The following is a 23,560-nucleotide window of genomic DNA, read 5'->3' on the forward strand; positions in this document are numbered from 1 at the left end:
TTTACTTTTTTCCCTCCATGGTAGGTTTAAAAAAAAAAAATTAGCGACTTTAATTGCATCCCAGTTTGGTCACAATGCAACAGGTTCTCTTCCAATTTCCTAAGACCCTCAAACTGAGGAACTAGGGGCAGGAGAAGATGATTTCCCTCAGGGGACCATGATGAGGCTGATGACTTCTCTTCTGAGGTGTCAAATGCGTAAGAGTCGGCTTTCACATTCTGTAAGATTGATGGTACAATTTCTTCCTGAATGATCCGCTCCACATTTATGTACCCTTAACTGAGTGTTTGGGTTCGCTAAAGCCCTTCGCTAAGCGTCATGCAAGAAGCTCCTGGCTAGTCCTTTTTGCAGTTAAACGGCTATCTGGGGATATTTTGGATAATATATCCAAAGAATTTCTAGTAAAAGAAAGATACCCCTTTTGCCATTTTTAAGTGAAGGAGTAAATATATTTTTATTTCAAAGCTCATTCTTCTGTGCCAGGAGCATCAGCCTCCAGGCAGTCACGACGGCTTCCGCCGCCAGGTTCAAAGGTTAATCCTCTGGGTTAACCCCAGGGACAAAAGAGGTCTTGGGGGGAGGAAGTCTATAAGATACTGTAGCAACTTATGAGGAGGTGCCCCCATTTGCTCAATAGGGAGAATTCTTCTGGAGTTCTCAGGGATCTGGCAAAAAGGAGTGTCAAGACGAATAGGGGACTTCCTCAATAGCTCCAAGGTACAGACTGGAGTTCCAAGTGTCTCCTCGTTTTCTCAGATCATGCGTTACTAAGGATCCAGAGAAAAAGAAATCTTTCTCTCAAGCATTGGACCATCTTTTGGCAAAAGGTGTTCATGATGGCCCCTATGTAAGAGCAGAGGTTGGGGTTTGGTTAAATCCAAATGGACATTCTGGATCTCAAAAATCTAAAATTAGGGGGCGTGGTTTGCGCGCAATCCGGATGGACGCTTGCGCTTGAGGCTCCCGCTAGCCGACCGGACATCCACAGCATAACGGGCAAGATTTCATCCGCCGAACCGATCACCGACCACCGGGAGATCCGCACGTCCCTCAGGCATGTCCTCCCGCAAGCGTAAAGACGAACGAAACGTCCAAAAGCTGACAGCCCTCTCCTTTCAGCGTGGAGGGCCCAGGCAAGATGGCGCCGCCGGAGCAGCAACGCGGAGCTCAACGGCCTATACAGACCTACCTGACGGAGACCCGGGAGAAATAACGAGTGACCATCCATCCTCACCCCGGGCGGATTCACCTCCACCTACACCGAACTCCCAGAGCCCAGCCAAGGCGCGGATGCACCTGGATACAGCTTACCAGGCCGGAGCCACAGTGAGTTACAAATCTCCACAATACCAATGCAATAGCATCACTTCAGTCCTCCATAGCGGCATTTCCCACATCGGGCCAGCCAGTATTGGATTCAACCATGAAAGACATGCTATTATCCCTCCAGTCATCCCTTATGTCTAACTTGTCATCACTGATTCACAATTTTTCAGCAGAAATGAGACACATGGGTGACAGGGTACAGTACATGGAGGACAAAATGGAGGAATGTACAGAGACTGTAAATGATTTAGTGGACTCGTGCATGGCACAAAAGGAGGACACAGAATGGATCAAACATAAATTAGCGGACCTCGAGGACCGCTCTCGCCGCAATAATGTGAAAATTCGCGGTATACCAGAAACGGTGCCCCCCGCGGACCTTCACAAGTTTGCTAGCACCATGTTTGCTGTCATGCTACCTGAACTCTCCCCCATAGAGCTGACAATAGACCGCATCCACAGAATCCCCAAGCCAAAGCACCTAGCGGAATCAGTACCGCGCGATGTCCTTCTGAGAATCCACTTCTTTCAGGCGAAAGAGCAGATACTATCCAAGGCCAGGGCTCTGGTCACTTTCCCTGCACCCTATGCAGACATCCAGTTGTTTGCCGACTTATCACAATATACACTTCAGTTGCGGAGGCAATTGAAACCAATTACAAAAGCCCTCACTAACCACAAAGTGCTGTACAAATGGCGCCACCCGGCTACCATTCTGGTAACTTACAACGGCATCCCTCACACGATATCTACCCTGGAAGGAGGACTGAAACTGCTCAACTCCTGGGGTATCCACCAGGAATTAACTCAGAATAACCAGCCAGGCCCTAACAAACAGGCCTCCCCTCCCCATGGCCGTCAGAGGGAACGTCTTCCACTCAAACCAAAGTGAGCTCTCTTGCCCGTTTCAGTATGAGCTACAATGTTTAATCCGGGCCGGCCCCAGGCTCGCTTCTACTTGAACCTTGACTCTACCCCCCAGTTAGTCAGCTCCCGTTCGAGGCGGGTGTTAGCTGATCTGTTGTGCAAAACCGCCCAGCCACTGTTAGCTGCATCTCGACAAGCTGAATTTTTGCTGTTCTGTTTCTTTTTTTTTCTTTTCTTTTTTGTGTGTTTTTGTTTTCAGCTCACGTTAGTATTCCTGAATATCCGGTATACCAACTCTTGAAGCAACGTGATTGACCGAGACCGCTCCACACCTCAATTATCGCTTACCCGATTACTACTACTCCCACCGTAATCCTCGCAACGGATTAACCACCGCAACCTCCTGTGCGATTAAGGTACAATAATAATCAGCGGTCGTTGGACTAGACATCTCCAAACTGTAAGTGCAACTACTTTTCACTCACGATCACTTACCACCATGTCGTTCACCTTCCTATCCCTGAATGCTAAGGGTTTAAATCATCCGGCTAAACGGGCATCCTTATGGAAAACGGCCATGTCACTCAAGAGTGATGTGCTCTGTGTTCAAGAAACACATTTCACCAAAGATTCTCCACCTACTTGCCAGCATAAGTTGTTTCCTCATGTCTTCAAATCTTCCTTCACGAAAAAGCAAAGAGGTGTTCTCATTGCTGTAAGGGACACTGTTGACTTTCATCTCCAACAATGCATCACGGACGATGAGGGCCGATACATTATCCTGCTATGTAAGATCAACAACACGAAATATACTCTAGTGTCCCTATATGCCCCCAACCTTCGCCAAATGCAATTTATTAAATCCCTATGGAAGAAAGTCCAATCTCTCCAACAGGGGCACGTCCTCTGGTGTGGAGACTTTAATCTCGTCCCTAATTACCTCATGGACTCTACAGCAGGTTGTAAGAGACTTACCTCGCCACTAGAGGGCTTTCTTCAAGCTAATGATTTGTTTGACGTGTGAAGGTGTTGTCATGCGACTGAACGTGACTATACGTTTCTTTCACCGCGTCATAACACCTACTCGCGTATAGATTTATTTCTATCAGATAAATTTCTGCTTTCAAAAGTATCAGCCTCGGTGATTCACACTACCACCTGGTCGGATCACGCTCCTATTAGTATTACCATCAACTCGAAAACGCGCCAATCTCACCCCACATTGTGGAGGTTAAACAGCTATCTCCTTAATGATCCGACAGTAGCCTCGCATGTTCAGCAACAAATAGAGGAATTCTTTTCTATTAATTCCCATTCTGTATCCGATCCGGAAAAAGTGTGGAACGCCCACAAGGCGGTTATTAGAGGTGTGCTTATTCAGGCAGGAGCCAGAGCGAAGAAAAAAAGATCTCAACTTTTGGACAAATTGACTGCTGATATAGCGGCTGCTGAATCTCTTAACAAACACAACCCCTCCTCTGCTACCCAATCACAGATATTTAAACTACGTCATGAGCTACGGTCATTGTTACTAGAGTCATTTGGAAAATCATACACCAAACTAAAAGCCTCTAACTACTCCACGGGCAATAAAGCGGGTAAACTGATGGCCCTGAGAATAAAAGGCCACAGGATTAAATCCAAGATAACACATCTATACCATCCTCACACTAAAGCTAAAATTCTTAAACCCACTGAAATAGCAGACGCATTTAGCTCGTATTATAGCGATCTATATAATCCTAAAACGGACGACGGTACCATACAACCCACTCAAGATGACATTCTGAGCTTCCTATCTAAAATTGATCTCCCCGCATTATCACCCACCCAACTAAATAGCCTTAACGAGCCCTACACGGTCCCTGAAATAGAATACACGATCAAAAAACTCCCAAGTGCTAAAGCCCCTGGTCCCGATGGGTTCAACGGGGAATACTACAAACGTTTCCATAAACTACTAGCCCCTGTACTTTGCGAGGTATACAACTCGGCAGCTCAATCTTCCTCATTCTCCAAAGACATGCTGAGTGCAATCGTAATAACCCTACCAAAACCAGGCAAGGAACCTAATACGCCCCAAAATTTCCGTCCCATCTCCTTACTCAACGTCGATATAAAAATTTACGCAAAAATGATCGCCAACAGACTATTGGACATTATCCCAGCCCTTGTACATCTCGATCAATCTGGCTTCACAAAGGGACGCCAAGCCTCTGACGCCACAAGGCGTATGGTGGACATCATCCACCAGGTGCCGCTCACGGGTGCCCCCTCTGTACTCCTGTCCCTAGACGCTGAAAAAGCGTTTGACAGAGTACATTGGGGGTACCTGTCAGCGGTACTAGGAAAATTTGGGTTTACCGGAACCATTTACAGTGCTATAATGGCCCTATACTCCTCTCCCTCTGCCCGAGTGTACTGGCGGATACGCTCTCATCCCCGTTTGGCATCTCCAATGGCACCAGACAGGGTTGCCCCCTGTCCCCCCTAATCTTCAATCTAGTGATAGAACCCCTTGCACAATCTATCCGAGCGAACGATCAAATACAAGGTATAACCATAGGCAAGCACGTTCATAAGATTAGCCTATTCGCGGACGACGTAATTCTTATGCTTTCTAACCCCACCGCCTCCCTCCCGGCAGTCCAAAGGACCCTTGCGCAATTCAGCAGAGTATCGTTTTACAAAGTCAATGAGACTAAATCTCAAATCTTGAACCTAAGCCTAGACATCTCTACCAGATCTAAACTTCAACACCAGCTTCCATACTCATGGGCTGATAAGAGCATTACTTACTTAGGGGTTCAATTAACTAAGAACTCGACAGATCTATTCTGCCACAACTTCATCCCCTTTCGCACTCAGTTACAGACTGACCTCCGCAAACTGGCGTCCTTTGAACTGTCGTGGATGGGCCGCCTTGCAGCCTTTAAAATGCTCCATCTACCCCAAATACTGTACCTATTTAGGACTTTACCGATCACCATCCCCCTCTCCTACCTTAGATCATTACAAACCATTCTATCCGCTTTCATATGGCAAGGTAAAAAAGCTAGAAGCGCTCATAAACACCTTATCAAACTCCGTTCAGCGGGGGGGGGGGGGGCGGGTTACGTTGACTTCCATGACTACTATATGGCAGCCATACTGACGCAACTGCGAGAATGGATCACTCCTAATCAAAGCACTCTTTGGGGACAGTTAGAAGCATCACTTACCCCGGGCCAACATCTCCTTGCCTGGCTACTATCCTCCACATATCCTATTCCTAAGAACTCGCGCTTCCCCCCTACGATGCTAGCCACTCTCAGGAACTGGAAAAGATTCCTACATCTAACCACCAACTACACCAACAGAGCCACCCTTAAAACTCCTCTACTAGTTCTCCAACAGAAAATTGACCTGGTGTCCTTTACATCCTGGCAGACTAAGGGTATAATACATATTGACGACCTCTTCACAAAGGGGCTAGTTAAACCCTTCCCCGCCCTACAACGAGAATACTGCCTACCAGACACGGATCTCTACTTATACCTAAGGACCAAACATTACCTCCATGCTTCCCCTAACTGGACCTGTAAAATTCCCCATCCTGCGTGGACTTTTCTTACAATCCCGACTTGTAAACACAAGGGCATCTCACTCTTCTATAACCTACTCCAACAGAAACACATACTGGATAAATCTACTCCTATGCTCAAATGGGAGAAAGATCTCAACAACACGTACACTACTGAACAATGGTCCACAGCTATCAAAGCCACCTACCGTTACACTAAATGCACCACCCTGTGGGAACTGACTATCAAATTATCGCAACGATGGTACCTAACTCCAGATAGGGTATCTAAATTTTCAGATCAGCACTCCGCGACTTGTTGGAGGCAATGTGGGAATAAGGGGGATATGCTCCACATTTTCTGGAGCTGCCCCGTACTGACTTCCTTTTGGACATCAATATTCCAATTAATATCCGATGTATCCCAAGTCACAATCTCCCCTCGTCCTGATCTAGCTCTACTATCCCTGAATCTAGATCAATATCCAATGAAGGTGAGATACTCTATCTCACACATCCTGTTGGCTGCGAGATTGGAAATCACCAGACGGTGGAGGAATCCCACTCCACCAACCCTCTCAGATGTGATCAGCACCACGCATCTACATCACGTATATGAACTATTAATAGCTCGTAGCAGTCCCTATAAAAACCAGGCTATCCAAAATTGGAGCCCCTGGTCTACATGGATTGCACTTACTAATATTCTTCCATTGGGAAAATGACCCTCTTTACCCTGATATATTTAGGCACTATTTTGACAATGTTTCGACAGGTTTTGTCCACTCCGCTACTAGAGAGTTGAACTGTTAGATTGTTGTTATTAAGTAACTACCGTATTATGGTCTTTTAACATACTGTTTCTCAAACGGTTGGGTTCTCCAGCCAAACCTTGGGGGGGCCTGCTCTCCCCTTGGACACAGAATAGATCCCGTAAGGGGTGTCTGGGGAGAGAGGGGAGCCCCGCCGGGGCTAAGAGGTGATCTCCAGCTTTACTCTTTTAAGGAAACTATATAAGGAGGCTTCTTATGGTTGTCTCCACAGTTTTATCTATACTGTTCATTTAACTACTAATCCAAGATGTTACCGTGTATCTTACGATTGTTGTAAAATGTATTGATATGTACACCATGCGATTTTGTTATCTGTGAAAATCGAATAAAAACTTATGTTTAAAAAAAAATCTAAAATTAAATTCCTGAATATAATCTCTTTTTTTGCATGAAGTCAATCCAATCTGTTATCTCCATCCTACAAGGAGGAGAACTTCTGGAGTCAATTGACGTCAAAGATGCTTATCTCCATATGCCTATTTCCTCGCTCACTAGTAATATCTACTTTCAAAGTGGAAAATCTTAATTTTCAGTGTGTAGTTCTGCTTTCCAATCTAGCTGCTGCACCTTGAGTACAAAGGTTCTGGCTCCTCTTCTAGCCAGATTGAGGGCCCAAGGAATAACGATTATGGTTTACCTAGTCGATCTGTTCTTGATAGACGAGTTGGTAGCCCACTTAGACCAAAATATGGTCACCACATTCGACTATCTGGAATATCTAGGTCAGATTCTCAACCTAGGAGGAATCTTCTTTAAAACCATGAAGAAAATACTTGTGTCTGATCATAGGTACACCCAGAAAAGGGTATTCTTAACACAGGCAAAGATCGGCACCATAAAGGAACGGATTTAGGTAGTCGAAGCAAGAGGAATTTCTCCTATTCAACTTTGCATGAGGTTGTTGGGAAAGATTGTTGCTTCGTTCGGGGCCGTTCTTTATGCTCAGTTTCATTCTAGACTGCTGCAAAACAGTATCCTTTTGAAACAAAGGATTCAAGCTCTACATTCCCAATGTGTCTGACTCCAAAACCTACGGCCACATTACCCTGATAGCACCCAATCTCGTCTGATCTTGGAGGCTAAGCAGGGTCTGGCCTGGTTAGTACACGGATGAAAGACCACCTGGAAATACCAGGTGCTGTAGGCTGGGTGTGCCGAAGCCTCATTTTTATGGTTAACATCCAAAATTCTGCAAAGGGAAAAATCCTTCTTTCAGTTACCTGGAAAATGGTAACAACATATGCCCCAACCTTATTTTGTTTAGGTTGAAAGGCAGTCCTGAAAGAGACAGCTGTCCAGGAGAAGTGGCCCAGATTAGAAATGGCCTTGCCTATTAACATTTTAGAAATTCAGGCAGAGCATTTGGTCCTGAGGGCCTGAACGTTGAGTTTAAGGTATTGTCTTGCCAGGATTCAATATTGTCTATGCCACAGCAATGGCCTATATTAATCACCAAGGGGGCACAAGAAGTTGTGCGGCCCAGAGAAAGGTGAATCTTATCCTATCTTAGGCAAAGTACACTGTTTTATTCATTATAGGAATAGGAACAAAGGATCCGCTAGCATGCGGAGCAGATGCCTTGCTATTCCTGTGAAATCGGTTCTTGCGGATTTGTGCATTCCCTCCTATTCTGCCTGCGTCCACGACTTCTTCGCAGGATCAAGCAGGAAGGCAAGTCGTTGGTTCTTGTGACCCCTGGCGGGATTCAGGAAATCTTGGTATGCAGAGATTGTAGAGATGGCAGTAGGGGACCCATGGGCCCTACCTTCACCACCAGACCTTCTCTCGCAAGGTCCGGAGTTCCATCCTTCTTTACAGATGCTAAATTTAATGGTTTGGCTATTAAGACCCACAATTTGAAGAAGCGTGGGCTGTCAGGTTTGGTAGTTTTCTACCTTGGTTAATGCTAGAGAGCCGGCCTCCATGGTTATATAATATGGAGTCTGGGAAACATATGTCTCCTGATGTGAAACCAGGAGCTGCACCCCAGGAAATAAGTCGAAGTAGAGTCCTTGACTTTTCTGCAGATGGCGTGAGACATAAAGCTGGCCTTGAGTGCTTCTAATGACCGTTCTCGGCCTTATCCGTATTACTTCAACGACCACTTTGCATTCTTTGGTTCATAACTTTATTTAGGCGTTAACACGGCTTAATCTCCGGTTAGGTAGCCCCTGAACCCTTGGGACTTGAATTTAGTTTTGTCTGCATTACAAAACAGCCTTTTTTTGGGACGATACGACATATTCCCTTGGTCCTTTTTTGACAAGGAAACAATTTTTTCTGGTTACCATTTCTGCTGCAAAAAGGGTTGGCTGCTCTTTCTTGTAAAGAGACATATTTTTATTGGTAACAAGGATAAGGTAGTATTGCATCCTCATCCTAACTTTTTACCAAAGGTAGTATACATTTTTTATCTAAACCAGAATATTGTTCTACTTTCATTTTTCTAGAATCCTGTTCTTTGGAATAAAAATCACTACGTTCTCTTGATGTGGTGAGAGAAGTCAATGTCTACTTAACCACTTGACCACTGGACACTTAAACCCCCTTCCTAACCAGACCAATTTTCAGCTTTTGGTACTTTCACACTTTGAATGACAATTACTCAGTCATGCAACACTGTACCCAAATGAATGTCCTTTTTTTCACACAAATAGAGCTTTCTTTTGGTAGTATTTAATCACCACTGGGTTTCTTATTTTTTGCGCTATTAATCAAAAAATAAAATATTCTTTGTTTCTTTTAAAATTTATGGCAGATTGTTGGCAGAGTGTTGGCACTGAGCAGCGCTGTGGGCACTTCACATCCAGCCCACAGCGCTGCTGCAATCTCTCTCCCCCTCTCTGCATCTCCCCTCTCACTGTACGGATCGGTACAGAGAGGGGAGGGAGGAACCGGAGTCATTTGACGGAGCTATCACGTGGTAAACGGTTACGATCAGAGGCCGTTTACCATGATCTGTGATGCAGATGTTCCCGGGTGCGCGCCCCAGGGGGCACGCAGGAGCAAAATTCTGGGAGGACATCCATGGACACTTTCCCAGAATAAGCCGACCGTGCTGTAGCCATCTTTCGGCTATGGCCCGGTCGGCATGTGGTTAAAGATGATTGCTCAGATTCAGAAAACTGATGTTTTGTTTGTTTTGCCTGGAGGTCGTAAAAGAGGACAGGCAGCATCGAAATCTACTATTTCTAAATGGATTTGACAAGTAATCGTTCAAGCTTATGGTTTAAAGAGGTTGTTCTACCCTCTCAAATCAAAACGTGTTCCTCTAGGGCTTCTTAGTGCCTCGTGGGCAGTGCATCACCAAGCCTCCATGGCTCAATTCTGCAAGGCCGCAACTTGGTCTTCCATCCATACATTTACCAGATTCTATCTGGTGGATGTAAAAAGACAAGAGGATGTCGCCTTTGGGCACAGTGTACTGCAGGCAGCAGTATAAATCCTCTGATCTCATGGGTCCCTACTTGGTTGTGTCTCCCTCCCCTCAGTTGGCATTGCTCTGGGACATCCCACATAGTAACTACTATGGCTCTGTGTCCTGTGATGTACGATTAAGGAAAATACAATTTTTTATAACCGCTTACATGTAAATTCCTTTTCTTTTGAAGTATATCACGGGACACAGAGGTCCCCTCCCTCTTTCTAGTTTACATGTGTATTGCTTTCCTACAAAACCGAGATACTCCCAGAAGTGGGAGGGGTTATATAGGGAGGCAACTTCCTGTTTAGGGTGTGCCAGTGTCCAGCACCTGAAGGTAGACTATAACCCACATAGTAGTTACTATGGCTCTGTGTCCCGTGACGTACTTCAAAAGAAAAGGATTTTACAGGTAAGCTGTTATAAAAATCCTTTAGAAGAAAATGGGAACGAATGTCCAACAGGCTTATGGTATGTCACTGGCTAGATAATAAAACCTGTAAGACATTTTACTTTGTCTAGGATGGACCTCTACTTTAATTCTGCTTTAAAACTAACAGTAGATCGGCCTCTACAAATTTGTCAGTGCCTAAAAATAGAGAGCAACTTAACACATGCAGAGAAGGGTAAAACATTGTATTGTTGGATTTTAAACAATATAGACACTTATTTTTAATGTTTTACATAGATATACCTGCAAAAGGGGCCAGCCTGAAGTGATCTAGCAGGACTTAATTTTCTGACTAAAGTTCTACTTCAACTTAAAAAATGTGTCCAGACCAAAATGGCGATCTACAATCTATATTCTTGCCTTCTGTTATGAAGGTTGGTTTAAGCGAGTTGACATAAGGCCAGTATTTTGCTGCCTACCTCCTTACCCCAATACTCCACTTCTGAATACTTTCAGCTCTAGTGTGTTCCAGCCCCCTACACTGGTAGTATCAGAGCAATCTGGAAGGGAAATAATGCACTGCAAAGAGAACATTTTTAAACAATCAACCATAAAAAATAGCCCACCAATACTTTAAGTACCTACCATATCTGACTTCTGTTATCATTGGTTAGTTTGGGCAAAACAGGCAATGATGCTATTTGTATGAAGCAGATAACTTTATCAAACTGCATCGTTAGTGAAGGATGACATTTTTAATATGCTCTTGTAAACCACCAATGTGTGATTATGTTGCTGCCTTGCAAAAAGGTTTCTTTATAAGATTAAGCCTGATTTTGTGCAATCACTTGGTTAAAAAATTTTATTTTTTATTTTTTTAGGCTTACATAAAAATATACCAAGGAGAAGATTTACCACATCCCAAATCTATGCTACAGGTATGTAGGATTTTATTTGCCTTTCTCAACACCATTATTTTTTCTTCTGAACTAATGTTTTCATATCTTTGCTCAGGCAACTGCTGAGGCCAATAACCTGGCAGCGGTGGCTTCTGCCAAAGACTTATACAACAGCAGCATGGAGAAGGTGAGTGGATGTGTGTGCCCTTACCACTGTCGCCAGCCATCATCAAATCCTGTGAATGCCTAATCATCCTCTTTTATATTATCTCTCTCAACTTTTTCCTTCAAAGGCACTGACTTGTGTATATATTGTCTGTAACACATCGCTACAATGCCATAAGAAGCCACTGGAGGAGCCATTCTTTGCTATTTGTAACCTTTGAGTTTTTGTTCAATAAAATATATTGCGGGAGAAAGTTAAAAAAAAACCTTTAATAAAATAATGGAGTTACTTATTGTGCAACATATTTTACCTAATAACATTTCTATCCTTAGCAATTTAGAGTAGTCATTTTAACTGTAATTGGTTGCTTTTTGTCTAAGACACAATGCAGTTTTTATTTCATATGATTATTTGACTCTCCTGTGTTCTTTGTTATAGATTTGTGGTGGTGAGAAGCCATATGTGTCACCAGATGTCCTGAGAGATAGAGATGCTGCCTGTAGGGATGAGGCCCTGTCTCAGTTTGACCGTGCAAAGAAAATGGGAGGAGTGGAGTTCAGCCAACAATACAAAGAAGAGTTGGAGAAGAGCCTTGATGACATGTATACTTCTTTCTGCAAGCACAATGAGAGCAAGAATATCTTCACAGCCTTCCGTACTCCAGCTGTACTTCTAGCCCTGGTGGTTGCATTATACATGGCTTCTGGTATCACAGGATTTGTCGGTTTAAGTGTGGTGGCACAACTGTTTAATTGTGCAATGGGGCTGCTGCTCATTGCACTCCTCACATGGGGCTACATCAAATACTCTGGACAGTACAGAGACCTTGGCAAAGTTATTGATTCCAGTGCGGATTATGTTCTTGAGCAGGTAATACAATAAGGCTGTTTGTGGTGTTTTGCAGCACTAGAAAGCGTTTAACTACTTTCTGTCCACCCACAGTAGATTTTCTCCCTTTTATTGGTTAAATTAGATGACATGTCTCTTTTTTTTTTCAACCTAAGTATATGCAACTATTTGCTGTGGATGGGCGGCGCAGGCAGGTTGGACAACAGGCTGTCCTCCAGGATCAAATTGGACACAGCAAAGTTTGGCATCACATTTCAGCCAATCGGCTGTGTCCAACTAAAGACAGAGTTCTGTGTTTACAAAAACACAGAACTCCGTGTGCATAGGAACAGCAATCTGACTCTTTCTTCTACCTACGTAGCATGGAGAAAAAACAGCCAGGTCAGAAAGTAAAAGTAGTACACATTACACTTAGACACACAGTTAACCTCTAGATTGCCCCTAGATGTTACCCCTTCCCAGCCAGTGTCATTAGTACAGTATCATTGTACAATATTATCGCTGCTCACTGTATTAGTGTCACTAGCAACATCGGTGTCAGTGACCCTCCCAGATAGTGTCTGTTCATGCCAGGTTGTCTGCCACCCTATTACAATTACACTATATATCGCTGAGCATGGCCATTACAGTATAGCATCTATAGCTGCATACATTTCAGTATATACAGTGCTGGGAGAAAGTATTTGCCCCCTTTCTGTTGTTTTTTTCTTGTTTGCATATTTGTCACACTTTAATGATTCAGATCATCAAATTTTAATATTACCAAAGATAATCCAAGTAAATACAAAATGCAGTTTTTAAATGATGATTTTATTTATTAAGGGAAAAATAGCATAAATTTGCATGTTCCTATGTGAAAAAGTAATTAGCCCCCCCCCCGCTATATCATGAATACATTTTTTGGAAAGTGGAGTTAAATTTCAATTGCTGCACTCAGGCCAGACCAATTGTATCAATAAATCACTAAAAAATAAGCTGTCTGGCAAAGTGAAGCATGCTAAAGGATCTCAAAATGCAACGCAACATGCTGTGATCTAAAGAAATTCAAGAACAGATGAGAAACAATGTAATTGACATGTATCCATCTGGAAAGTGTTACAAAGCCTTTTCTAAGGCTTTGGGACTCCAGTGAACCACAGTGAGAGCCATTATCCACAAGAGCTGAACTTTCCCAGGAGTGGCCGACCTACCAAAATTACTCCAAGAGCATGACAATGACTGAAAACCCCAGAACAAAATTTAAAGAACTGCAGGCCTCTCTTGCCTCCAGTAAGATCAGTGTTCATTATTCAACACTCGGAAAAACTCGGACTAGGTAAAATAGCATCCATAGGAGAGTTACAAGGCAAAAACCACCGCTGCCCAAAAAAGAACACAAAGGCTCGCCTCACATTTCGACAAAAAATAATATAAATCTTGATTATTCCCAAGATTTTTGGTCAAATATTATGTGGCCTGATGAGACAAAACTTCATTTTTTTTTTCATTAAAAGAATATCATACCAACAGTCAATCATGGTGGTGGTAGTGTGATTATTTGGGACTGCTTTGCAGCTTCAGGACCTGGACGACTTGCCATAATTGATGGAACCATGAATTCTGAGCTCTACCAGAAAATCCTAAAGGAGAATGTTCGGCTATCAGTTTGTGACCTCAAGCACACTTGGGCTATGCAGCAGGACAATGATCCAAAAATCAAGCAAATCCACCTCTGAATGGCTCAAAAAAACTAAATAAAATTTAAGGCTTTGGAGTGGCCCAGTCAAAGTCCAGACTTAAATCTGATTAATGTGCTGTGGCATGACCTTAAATAGGCCATTCATGCTCAAACCCTCAAATGTGGCTGAATTAAAACAATTCTGTAGAGTGGGCCAAAATTCCTTCTTAGCGATGCGAAAGACCCATTGCCAGTTATTGCAAACGCTTGATTGCTGCTCCTGTTGCCGCCAAGGGTGGTACAACCAGTTATTCGGTTTGGGGGGCAGTTACTTTTTCACATAGGGCCAATCAGGCTTGGACAGCTTTTTTTTCCCTTAAATTAAATCCTGATTTAAAAACTGCATTTTGTATTTATATGGGTTATCTTTGTGTAGAAACAAAAATTTGTTTGAGGATCTGAATCAACATTTTAAGCAACAGACAGCATGGATTCATGACAGAGGTTGTAAGACCTATCGGATTTCTTTTTATGAGGAGGTAAGTAAAACTTTAGACAAAAGAGAGGCTGTGGACGTGCTGTACTTGGATTTTGCAAAAGCGTTTCAACACAGTTCCACCTACACTGATAATGTGTAAGGTAAAGTACACAGGCCTGGAAAAATATGTTTGTAATTGAATAGAAAACTGGCTAAATGACTATATTCAGCGAGTAGTGTTTAATTCTTACTCCATGGAATAACATCCTTACAGGATGTTTCTAACTTACTAGCCGATGCGCTGTTTAATGGGGCAACTATGTGGCAAATAAATTTTAATGTTGATAAATGTAAAGTTATGCATTTGGGGGCTAAGAATATATATGGGGGAATACATGGTGGAGAAGGCCCTGTGTGTTCTGGTAGATCATAAGCTTAACTAGTTAAGGACCATAAGGATTTGCCCCCTTAATGACCAGGCCATTTTTTTGCGATGCAACACTGCATCGCATTGCTTTAGCCATTTAAGGACCGGGCCTCTTTTTGACACTTCCTTGTTGATTACAAGTTAAAATTGTTTTTTTTTTTGCTAGAAATTACATAGAACCCCAAAACATTATATATATTTTTTTCTAACACCCTAGAGAATAAAATGGCAGTGGTTGCAATACTTTCTGTCACACTGTAGTTGCGCAGCGGTCTTACAAGCAAACTTTTTTGAATTAAAAAAGTAAGACAAGAGTAAAGTTAACCCAATTTTTATATATTGTGAAAGATAATGTTACGTTGAGTAAATTGATACCCAACATGCCACGCTTCAAAATTGTGCCCGCTTGTGGAATGATGACAAACTTTTACCCTTAATCTCCATTGAGGATGTTAAAAAAAATTCTGCAGGTTACCAGTTTTGAGTTACAGAGGAGGTCTAGGGCTAGAATTATTGCTTTTGCTCTTAACGATTGCAGTGATACCTCACATGTGTGGTTTCATATGCCGGCGCTACTCACGTATGCATTTGCTTCTGCGCGAGAGTTTTTCGGGGCACTTTAACTACTTAAGGACCGCCTCCTGTACATATACGTCGGTACTTTGAAGATTGATATCTCGGTAATGGCAGCAGCTGCTGCCACAACCGAGATATCCCTCTTTACAGGAAGCGGTCCTGTTTACGATAATGGTGGTCTCCACGGCGGGTTCGCTGCCAGATCACGGTTATCAGCGGCGGGAGAGGTACCACCCCCCCCCCCCTCCCGCCGTTCACCTGCGCCCTCCGCCGCTTACCGGAGCCGTCGGTAGGGGCGGAGGCGAAAGGGTCCTCCTTGTTGCTGGGTATTGAGACGGGTGAGGCTAAGATGGCCCCCACTCGTCTCTATACCATAGGAGGATGGAAGCGACGTCAAAACGTCACTTCAGCCCATACCTCTTAAAGGAACATTTCTCTTATATTCACCGACTGACACAGCTCCTCTCTGTAACTAAATGGGTTTGTTAGCCTGCCACTAGGAGAACTAGGCAAAATTGTAACACAATACACAGAATTGTCAGTACCGCCCAGCGGGAGGACCCTGTGCTAACAACCCTCCCTGCTGCCCCAGCAGCTTCAGTTTTAATTTGTCTAGTGAAGGAGAATGACCTAGGAACCCTGCGGTCCCTTTGGTCCATTTTTTTGATGCAGAACTTATGCTTTTGCGCAAGATGAATGATCCTGTGATCTTCTATCAACTGCCGGCTGGGTGACAGGCTGATTGAGTTATCCTTGTAGTCCCCCCAATCCGGCCATGGAGCGTGTGCAAGTCGCAGCTACGGCTCGGCAGGCCACGACATACCTCAGCTCCAGAGGTGGTCGTGAGCTTAAATGCTCCGGGGTATACATAGGACCAGGGTACTGATGTCTGGATCACAGTATACCGAGGCCAGCAGCCACCCTGTAACTGCGCAGGAGTGGGTCTGTGATGGAATGTCTCCCAGCTCTTCAGGACTGGTAAGTACGGCTCTCCCTGCTTCGGGGGGTTGAGCAGCTGGGCATTTCCTGGGAGGTCTATTCGGGGACTACCTCACCTCCTTCTCTTCTCTCCCACGTCCCTATCTTCTTTTCCCCCCCGCTGTGTGGTGTGTGTACAGGGGATCGCTGGGTCTCTCACCTGTATGGGGTCTATGCGGTTAGCGATGGTCCTGGTTCCGGTGTGGGGGGGTCCCAAAAAGGTACCTGTGGAGATATTTTGCTGGTTGGAGGCAGCACTGTTCTGTGGTGTGTTTTTTCACTTGTCGCCGCATGGCGCTGTCCGGCCAAGTCATTGGCGGCCATTTTCTTGAGGCCCGAGCGCTTTTTTCACCGCAGCTCTCTAGTGACAGCATGCCATGTGCTATCACACGCTGTTTCCTGTGTATACAGGACACTGGGCGGCCATTCCCTGAACGCTGGTGCAAGCTCTGCAGATCGTTTCACCGCCCTTTCCTACTGCTGCTGCTGACATAGCTTCTTCACTCTGCATTTGGGTAACCTCCTGGGGACTACAGGCACGGCTAATAACCATCACAGAACGCCTCAGGATGGTGAGTCCAGGGTCTTGCAGAAAGGGATTTTGTCAAAATAGGACAAATCTCCGTTGTCCTTGGATCGCTCGATCCAGGTGAGCCAGTCAGTCAGAGACTCCCTGTTATGGTGGCTGAGATCCCCGGTGATTCGGTCAGGAAAGTCGCTCCTACCTCTCCAATGGACGGTGATCACACCAGACGCCAGCCTATCTGGCTTGGGTGGAGTGATGGGCATTCAGTCGGATTAGGGCCTCTGGTCGACAGAAGAATCCAAGTTGCCAAACAATCTGCTCGAATTGAGAGCGATCAGGCTGTGCCTTCACAAATGGTCGTTGAGTCTTCAAAGACGTCCGATCAGGATACAGTCAGACAATGCCACGGCTGTGGCGTACATAAATCACCTAGGGGGAACAAGAAGCTCAGCCGCTGCTCGGGAGGTCGCTCACATACTTTGGTGGGCAGAACGACATGTCCTGGCCCTGACGGCCATTTACATCCCAGGGGTGGAAAATTGGCAGGCGAACTATCTGAGTCGACAGATGCTGGACCCAGGAGAATGGGCATTGCATCCGGAGATATTCAGGCTGCTGTGCCTGAAATGGGGCACACCAGATGTGGATATATTGGCCTCCCGTCTCAATCGGAAAGTGCCAAGATTCGTGTCCAGGACAAGAAATCCGTGGGCAGACGCGTCAGACGCGCTGGTGGCTCCGTGGGATCAGTAGCAGCTGATCTACGCCTTTCCTCCACTGAAACTGTTGCCACGTCTGCTTCGCAGAGTGGAAGCGGAGGGGATTCCAGTAATCCTGGTGGCCTCAGATTGGCCTCAGCGGCCCTGGTACTCAGACCTGGTGCGTCTGGTGGTAGACGCTCCCTGGCAACTGCCGCTGCGAGAGGACCTCCTATCTCAAGGTCCAATCTTTCACCCTGCTTTACCATCGCTGGCTTTAAGGGCATGGCTATTGAGAGCCAGGTGCTGAGGAACCGGGGTCTGTCGGACTTGGTGATTCCAACTATGTTGAGGGAGCGGAAATCTTCACGGAAGATATACCATCGTACCTGGAAGGCCTACATCTCCATGTGTGAAGAGAAAGGGTGGCATCCGTGCTCCTTTTCTATATCCAGGATCCTGCTGTTTCTTCAGCAAGGTGTAGACCAGAAATTGGGGTTGAGCACCATTAAAGCAAATTTCAGACTCATTAGTGAGTACCTTTGTTCAGGGGGTACGACATGTAGTCCCTCCGGTGCGTCCACCGTTACCCTCATGGGATTTGAATCTGGTGTTGGCGCTTCAGAAACCGCCGTTTGAGAATATCAGGGAGATTCCCCTGTTGACTCTTTCCCAGAAAGTGGCCATCACATCGGCCAGGAGGGTTTCGGGAATTGGCAGCCTTGTCCTGCAAGTCGCCTTATCTGGTCATCCACAGGGATAAGGTGGTGTTGCGTCCGTAACCGTCGTTTCTACCAAAGGTGGTCTCGGCTTTTCATATCAATGAGGACATTGTATTACCATCTGGAAAAAAGGAAAAAACTGCGCTATGATAAAAATATTATACTAATCGTCCACAATGGAACTTTGATCAGCTGCGGCTTGACTGTATTACATAATTACAGAAAAAAAATCTGTTCTAACACTATTCATGTGTTTGTTCCAACATTACTTATGCGTTGTTATTTTTATATATTTTATCTTATTTTTATTAGTTGAATTTTTAGCAATTTTTATGAATTATATTAATCTTTGGGAGCCAATGGTTGAGATCCCCCCTTAATCTCTTTTTTTGATGACAGTTTAGGATAGAGACATCGACACCAGTGGCCGGCGGCCCTTCTTGCTGCTGGGTGAGAGTGCTAACCACTACACCACTGTGGTTACCAGCACTCATCATGTCTGCCTGTCCATGTTAGACGAGGCACGGTAAGATGGGCATATATCAGGATTATTTGAATGGATGTCATGTTAGCTTTGTTTACAAGTTAAAATGAGGCTTCGTTAGGCAGAAGTCATCATCACACTGGTAAGGGGTGGGGGAAAAATCTAGCTTCTGATTGGATGTCATGTTGGCTTTGTTTACAAGTCAAAATGAGGCTTGGTTAAGCAGAAGTCATCATCACACTGGTAAAGGGTGGGGAAAAATCTAGCTTCTGATTGGATGTTGTATATGGGAAAGTGAAACCCCTAGGATGGCCATCAAGCCGTGGGATTGGGTATCCCACCTATTGACACGAATGAGGCTTAGTTAAAGGGGAAGCTATGGGTGATCTAATATAGTGATTGGCCAAATTGAGTACTATGGGAGGGGTGGCCTCTTTGGGAATCTGATCAACCGATTGGCTATCAAAAATGAGGCTTGTTTTGAGCGGGAAATGCCGAGGGCCCAGAGCGAGGCTTGATGAGGATGTGGCAGTATAAATAGAGGTGACACAGCGTGCCGCTCGTGCCCCTGGATGACGCAATTTTGTGCGAAACGCGTAGGGACGAGCGATGCGCTGACGTCACCCCTTACGAAGGAATTGTACCCAGGAACGACGAGTTTGTCCATTTGCGTCCGGCCGGCGCATCGGACTTAAGGCTGATCTTTCTTAGTGCTTTGTAAGTGCATTTTTGTTTTTATATTTGAGTTATATTAAAAGGTTTTACATTATTGGAGCTTCATTTCTTTTGCATGGAATTGGCACATATGACCTAATATATGGGAGGTAACTAAAGATACTTGTTTGACAACCTGGTCATGATATCGGTGGAGGGAGGAGAACAGCTGAGACCCTTCTGAAGTGGGAGATATCTATTGTTACATGCTGTTGGTGACCCTCTGTAGTGGGGGGTCATGAAACTCTGGTAAGGAGTAATTTTGGCTGTATGGTGGTGGATCAATCACTTTCTACACAGTAGAAGATTTGACGATTTCATCTATATTGGACTCTGTTGGAATTTAAATGTTTATATAATTACACATTGGGTGTTCACTATTTTGTTATATATGTTTTTGTTTTTGTTTTTTCTTTTTTCGTTGTTCACTGTGATCAATTATCCTATAACCCTTATTCTTTAGGACTGGGGGTAATATGCCTAATTTTGCACATTATTATTGAAATTTTGTCTAATGTTTTTTACTTCATTGAATATTTTGTGGGTTTATGATTTAGCGCAGCTTACTCAATTTTTCATTGTATTACCATCGTTGTGTCTTAAGGCGAAGCACCCCAAAGAGGTGGCCCTTCTCGCTCTCGACGTGGTTAGGGCTCTAAAAGTGTATTTGTCTGTCATGGCTCCCTTTTGGAAGTCAGACTCGCTGTTTGTTTTGGTGGCTGGTCCAAAGAAGGGTATGGGGGTCTCGTCTGCCACCATTTCCAAGTGAATCAGACAGATTGTAGTACAAGCCTAAGCCTTGAAGGGGCAGGTGCCCCCAATTCCAGTCATGGCCCACTCTACAAGGGCAATCGGAACATCTTGGGCCTTCCGACACCAATCGTCGGTCGTTCAGGTGTGTAAGGCAGCGACCTGGTCATCTGTCCATATGTTTACAAAGTTCTACCATAGACGTCGGTGCAAGGGCTGATGCCTGTTTTGGCCGCAAAGTTTTGCAGGCGGCCGTGTAGTTGCAATTGAGATTTTTTTTCCTGGTTTTTCGATAAAAACGCAGTACTGTTTTGTTAATGCACTGTTGCATTACTTCCGCAAATGGTTGCGGTGTTGGTGATCTCTCCTGTTGAGAATGCCCGGTTATGTGGTGGTGTTTTTTCCATGCACTGCTGTTTTTTTGTGGGTTTAGTTTCACTAGTTCCCACTTGCCATGGTGGATGAAGTTTTAATGCTGTTTTTTTCCCACCCCTCGTTTGCCACTGCTTGAGGACGTCCCATTTAGTTAGAGAGGAGCTGTGTCGGTCGGTGAATATAAGAGAAAATAGGATTTTTGTACTCGCCGTAATATCCTTTTCTCTGTAATTCACCGACCGACACAGCACCCACCCCTCCATTTCTCTAAGTTATACTGCTTATTGACGTACTGAAGCTGCTGGGGCAGCAGGGAGGGTTGTTACAATTTTGCCTAGTTCTCCTAGTGGCAGGTTAACAAACCCATTTAGCTAAAGAGAGGAGCTGTGTCGGTCGGTGAGTACAAAAATCCTATTTTTTTCAGTGTCATTTTTTCAGATGACTTTTTTTTTTTTATATTGCATTTAAAGCGGAGGTCCACCCTAAAGTGGACCTTCCGCTCATCAGAACCCTCCCCCCCCCTCCGGCGCCACAATTGGCACCTTTCAGGGGGGAGGGGGGTGCAGATACCTGTACAGTACAGGTATCTGTACCCACTTCCGGGATAGCTCTCTGCGGAAAGGGGCATATATTACGCCCCTTTCCGCAAGTGCCCCGCTGCCTGCTGGGAAAACACACAGATCCCAGAGGCAGCGGGGACCGTCCTTACTGCGTGGCTCGCGCATGCGCAGTAGGGAACCGGGAAATGAAGCCGAAAGGCTCCATTTCCTGATTCCCATACCCAAGATGGCGGCGGCAGCACCCAAGATACGATCTACAGATCGGCTTCGGGTGCCGACATCGTGGGCGCGCTGGACAGGTAAGTGTCACTATTTTAAAAGTCAGCAGCTGCAGTATTTGTAGCTGCTGGCTTTTAAAAAAAAAAAAAAAAACGCGGAGTCCCGGCGGACTCCCGCTTTAAGTCCAAATATGAGATCCAAGGACTTTTTGACCCCAGGTCTCATATTTAAGAGGACCTGTCATGCTTTTTTCTATTACAAGGTTTACATTCCTTGTAATAGGAATAAAAGTGATCCATTTTTTTTGTAAACAGTGTAAAAATAAATAAAATGGTAGAATTAATAAGAAAATGATTATTATTTTTTTTTAAAACTCCCCGTCCCGACGAACTTGCGTGCAGAAGCGAACGCATACGCGAGTAGCGCCGGCATATAAAAACGGTAGTCAAACCACACATGTGAGGTATCACTGCAGTCAGTAGAGCGAGAACAATAATTCTAGCCATAGACCTCCTCTGTAATGCAAAACATGCAACCTGTAGAATTTTTTAAATATCGCTTATGGAGATTTTTGAGGGTAAAAGTTTGATGCCAATCCACGAGCGGGCGCAATTTTGAAGCGTGACATGTTGGGTATCAATTTACTCGGAGTAACATTATCTGTCACAATATGAAAAAAGAGCTAATTTTACTGTTGTCCTATTTTGTTATTCAAAAAAGTGATTTTTTTTTTCAAAAAAAAGTGTGCTTGTAAGACCGTTGCGCAAATAGGGTGTGAAAAAAAGTATTGCAATGACTGCCATTTTATTCTCTAGAGTGTTAGAAAAAAACAATATATAATGTATATAACTTGTAAACACCGAGTCTCAAAAAGAGGCCTGGCCCTTAAGTGGTTAAAAAAATCCCTTTTTTTTTTTTTCTTATTTATTTGACTTTTTATTTTTTATTTTGACACGGTCTTTTAAAAAAAAAAAAAATGTCACTTTTATTCCTTTTACAAGTAATTTAACCACCCCTTGTAATAGAAAAAAAGTATTGCAAGACCTCTTAAATATGACCTTGGATCTCCTATTTACACTGAAATGCAATAAAAATTAAATTAAATTTCACTTGAATAATCACCTCTCCAGCCAGCAATAAATGTGATCTCGCAGTGAATCCGCCAAGGAGAACACTTTTAACTTAAAGAGAAACACACAGCGTTCCCGAACATACCAGGCTTATGGCAGCTAGCTACTGCCATAACCCCGATATTTAGCGTCAAAGTACTGGCGTAAGGGTATGTCGTTTTGCATGAAGTGGTTAACTGAGAATTGCGCGGTCATGTGACGTTGTACTCAAACAAAATAAAAAATGTCCCTTTTTTTTCCCCACAAATAGAGCTTTTTTTTTTTTTTGGTGGTATTTGATCACTACTGCATTTTTTTTTTTTCCCTCACAGGGGGTGGGGTGGGGACTGGTCCCCTCTTTTGTTTACACAGAGATGTTTTTTATGCTGTAACCAGTGTCTGTTTCCGCTTATGCGGGTTTAATGTTTGTATGTCAAAAAACTCAATAAAAAGTAATGTACAAAAAAAAGTTATAGCGCCTAGAAAATAGGGAATAGATTTATTCATTTTTTTTTCTATTAATGGCGGTAATCAGCAAATTTTTGGTGGGACTGCAAGATTGCAGCGGGCAGATCGGACACTTTTTTGAGACCAGTGACATTTATGCAGCGATCAGTGCTAAAAATAGCCATTGATTACTGTATAAATGTCACTGGCAGAGAAGGGGTTAACAATAGGGGGCGATCAACGGGTTAAGTGTTCCAAAGGGAGGTGTTTCTAACTGTGGGGGGGGGGGCGTGTAGTGACTGGAGGAGGAGAGATATAGCTGTTCCTAATCACTAGGAACAGCAGATCTGTCTCTCCTACCCTACAGAACGGGGATCTGTCTGTTTACATTGACAGATCCCCGTTCTGTCTCTCTCGGGAGCAATCGCGGGTGGCCCCCTAGAGTTCTTAAAGCGGCCGATCTAAAATGACGGCGATTCGCCCAGGAGAGCCAACCTGCCGCATACAACATAAAAAAACACCTGTA

The 23,560-nt window shown here is 44.3% G+C and overlaps 1 protein-coding gene and 1 pseudogene across 1 annotated transcript in view; both read left to right on the top strand.

Moving 5' to 3' along the window:
* Positions 1–23,560, top strand: part of LOC143959443 (atlastin-3-like) — a 107,402-nt gene that overhangs the window by 76,621 nt on the left and 7,221 nt on the right. Inside the window, exons 10-12 of the mRNA XM_077468098.1 lie at positions 11,282–11,338; positions 11,415–11,486; positions 11,904–12,335. Of these exons, the coding sequence (XP_077324224.1) occupies positions 11,282–11,338; positions 11,415–11,486; positions 11,904–12,335 (561 nt within the window). The remainder of the gene's footprint in view (positions 1–11,281; positions 11,339–11,414; positions 11,487–11,903; positions 12,336–23,560) is intronic.
* Positions 7,617–7,735, top strand: LOC143959452 (5S ribosomal RNA; annotated as a pseudogene).

The sequence above is a fragment of the Lithobates pipiens genome, unplaced genomic scaffold, assembly GCF_037356315.1.
Source record: "Lithobates pipiens isolate NorthernLeopardFrog02 unplaced genomic scaffold, aLitPip1_a1.2 Scaffold_75, whole genome shotgun sequence".
NCBI lineage: Eukaryota > Metazoa > Chordata > Amphibia > Anura > Ranidae > Lithobates > Lithobates pipiens.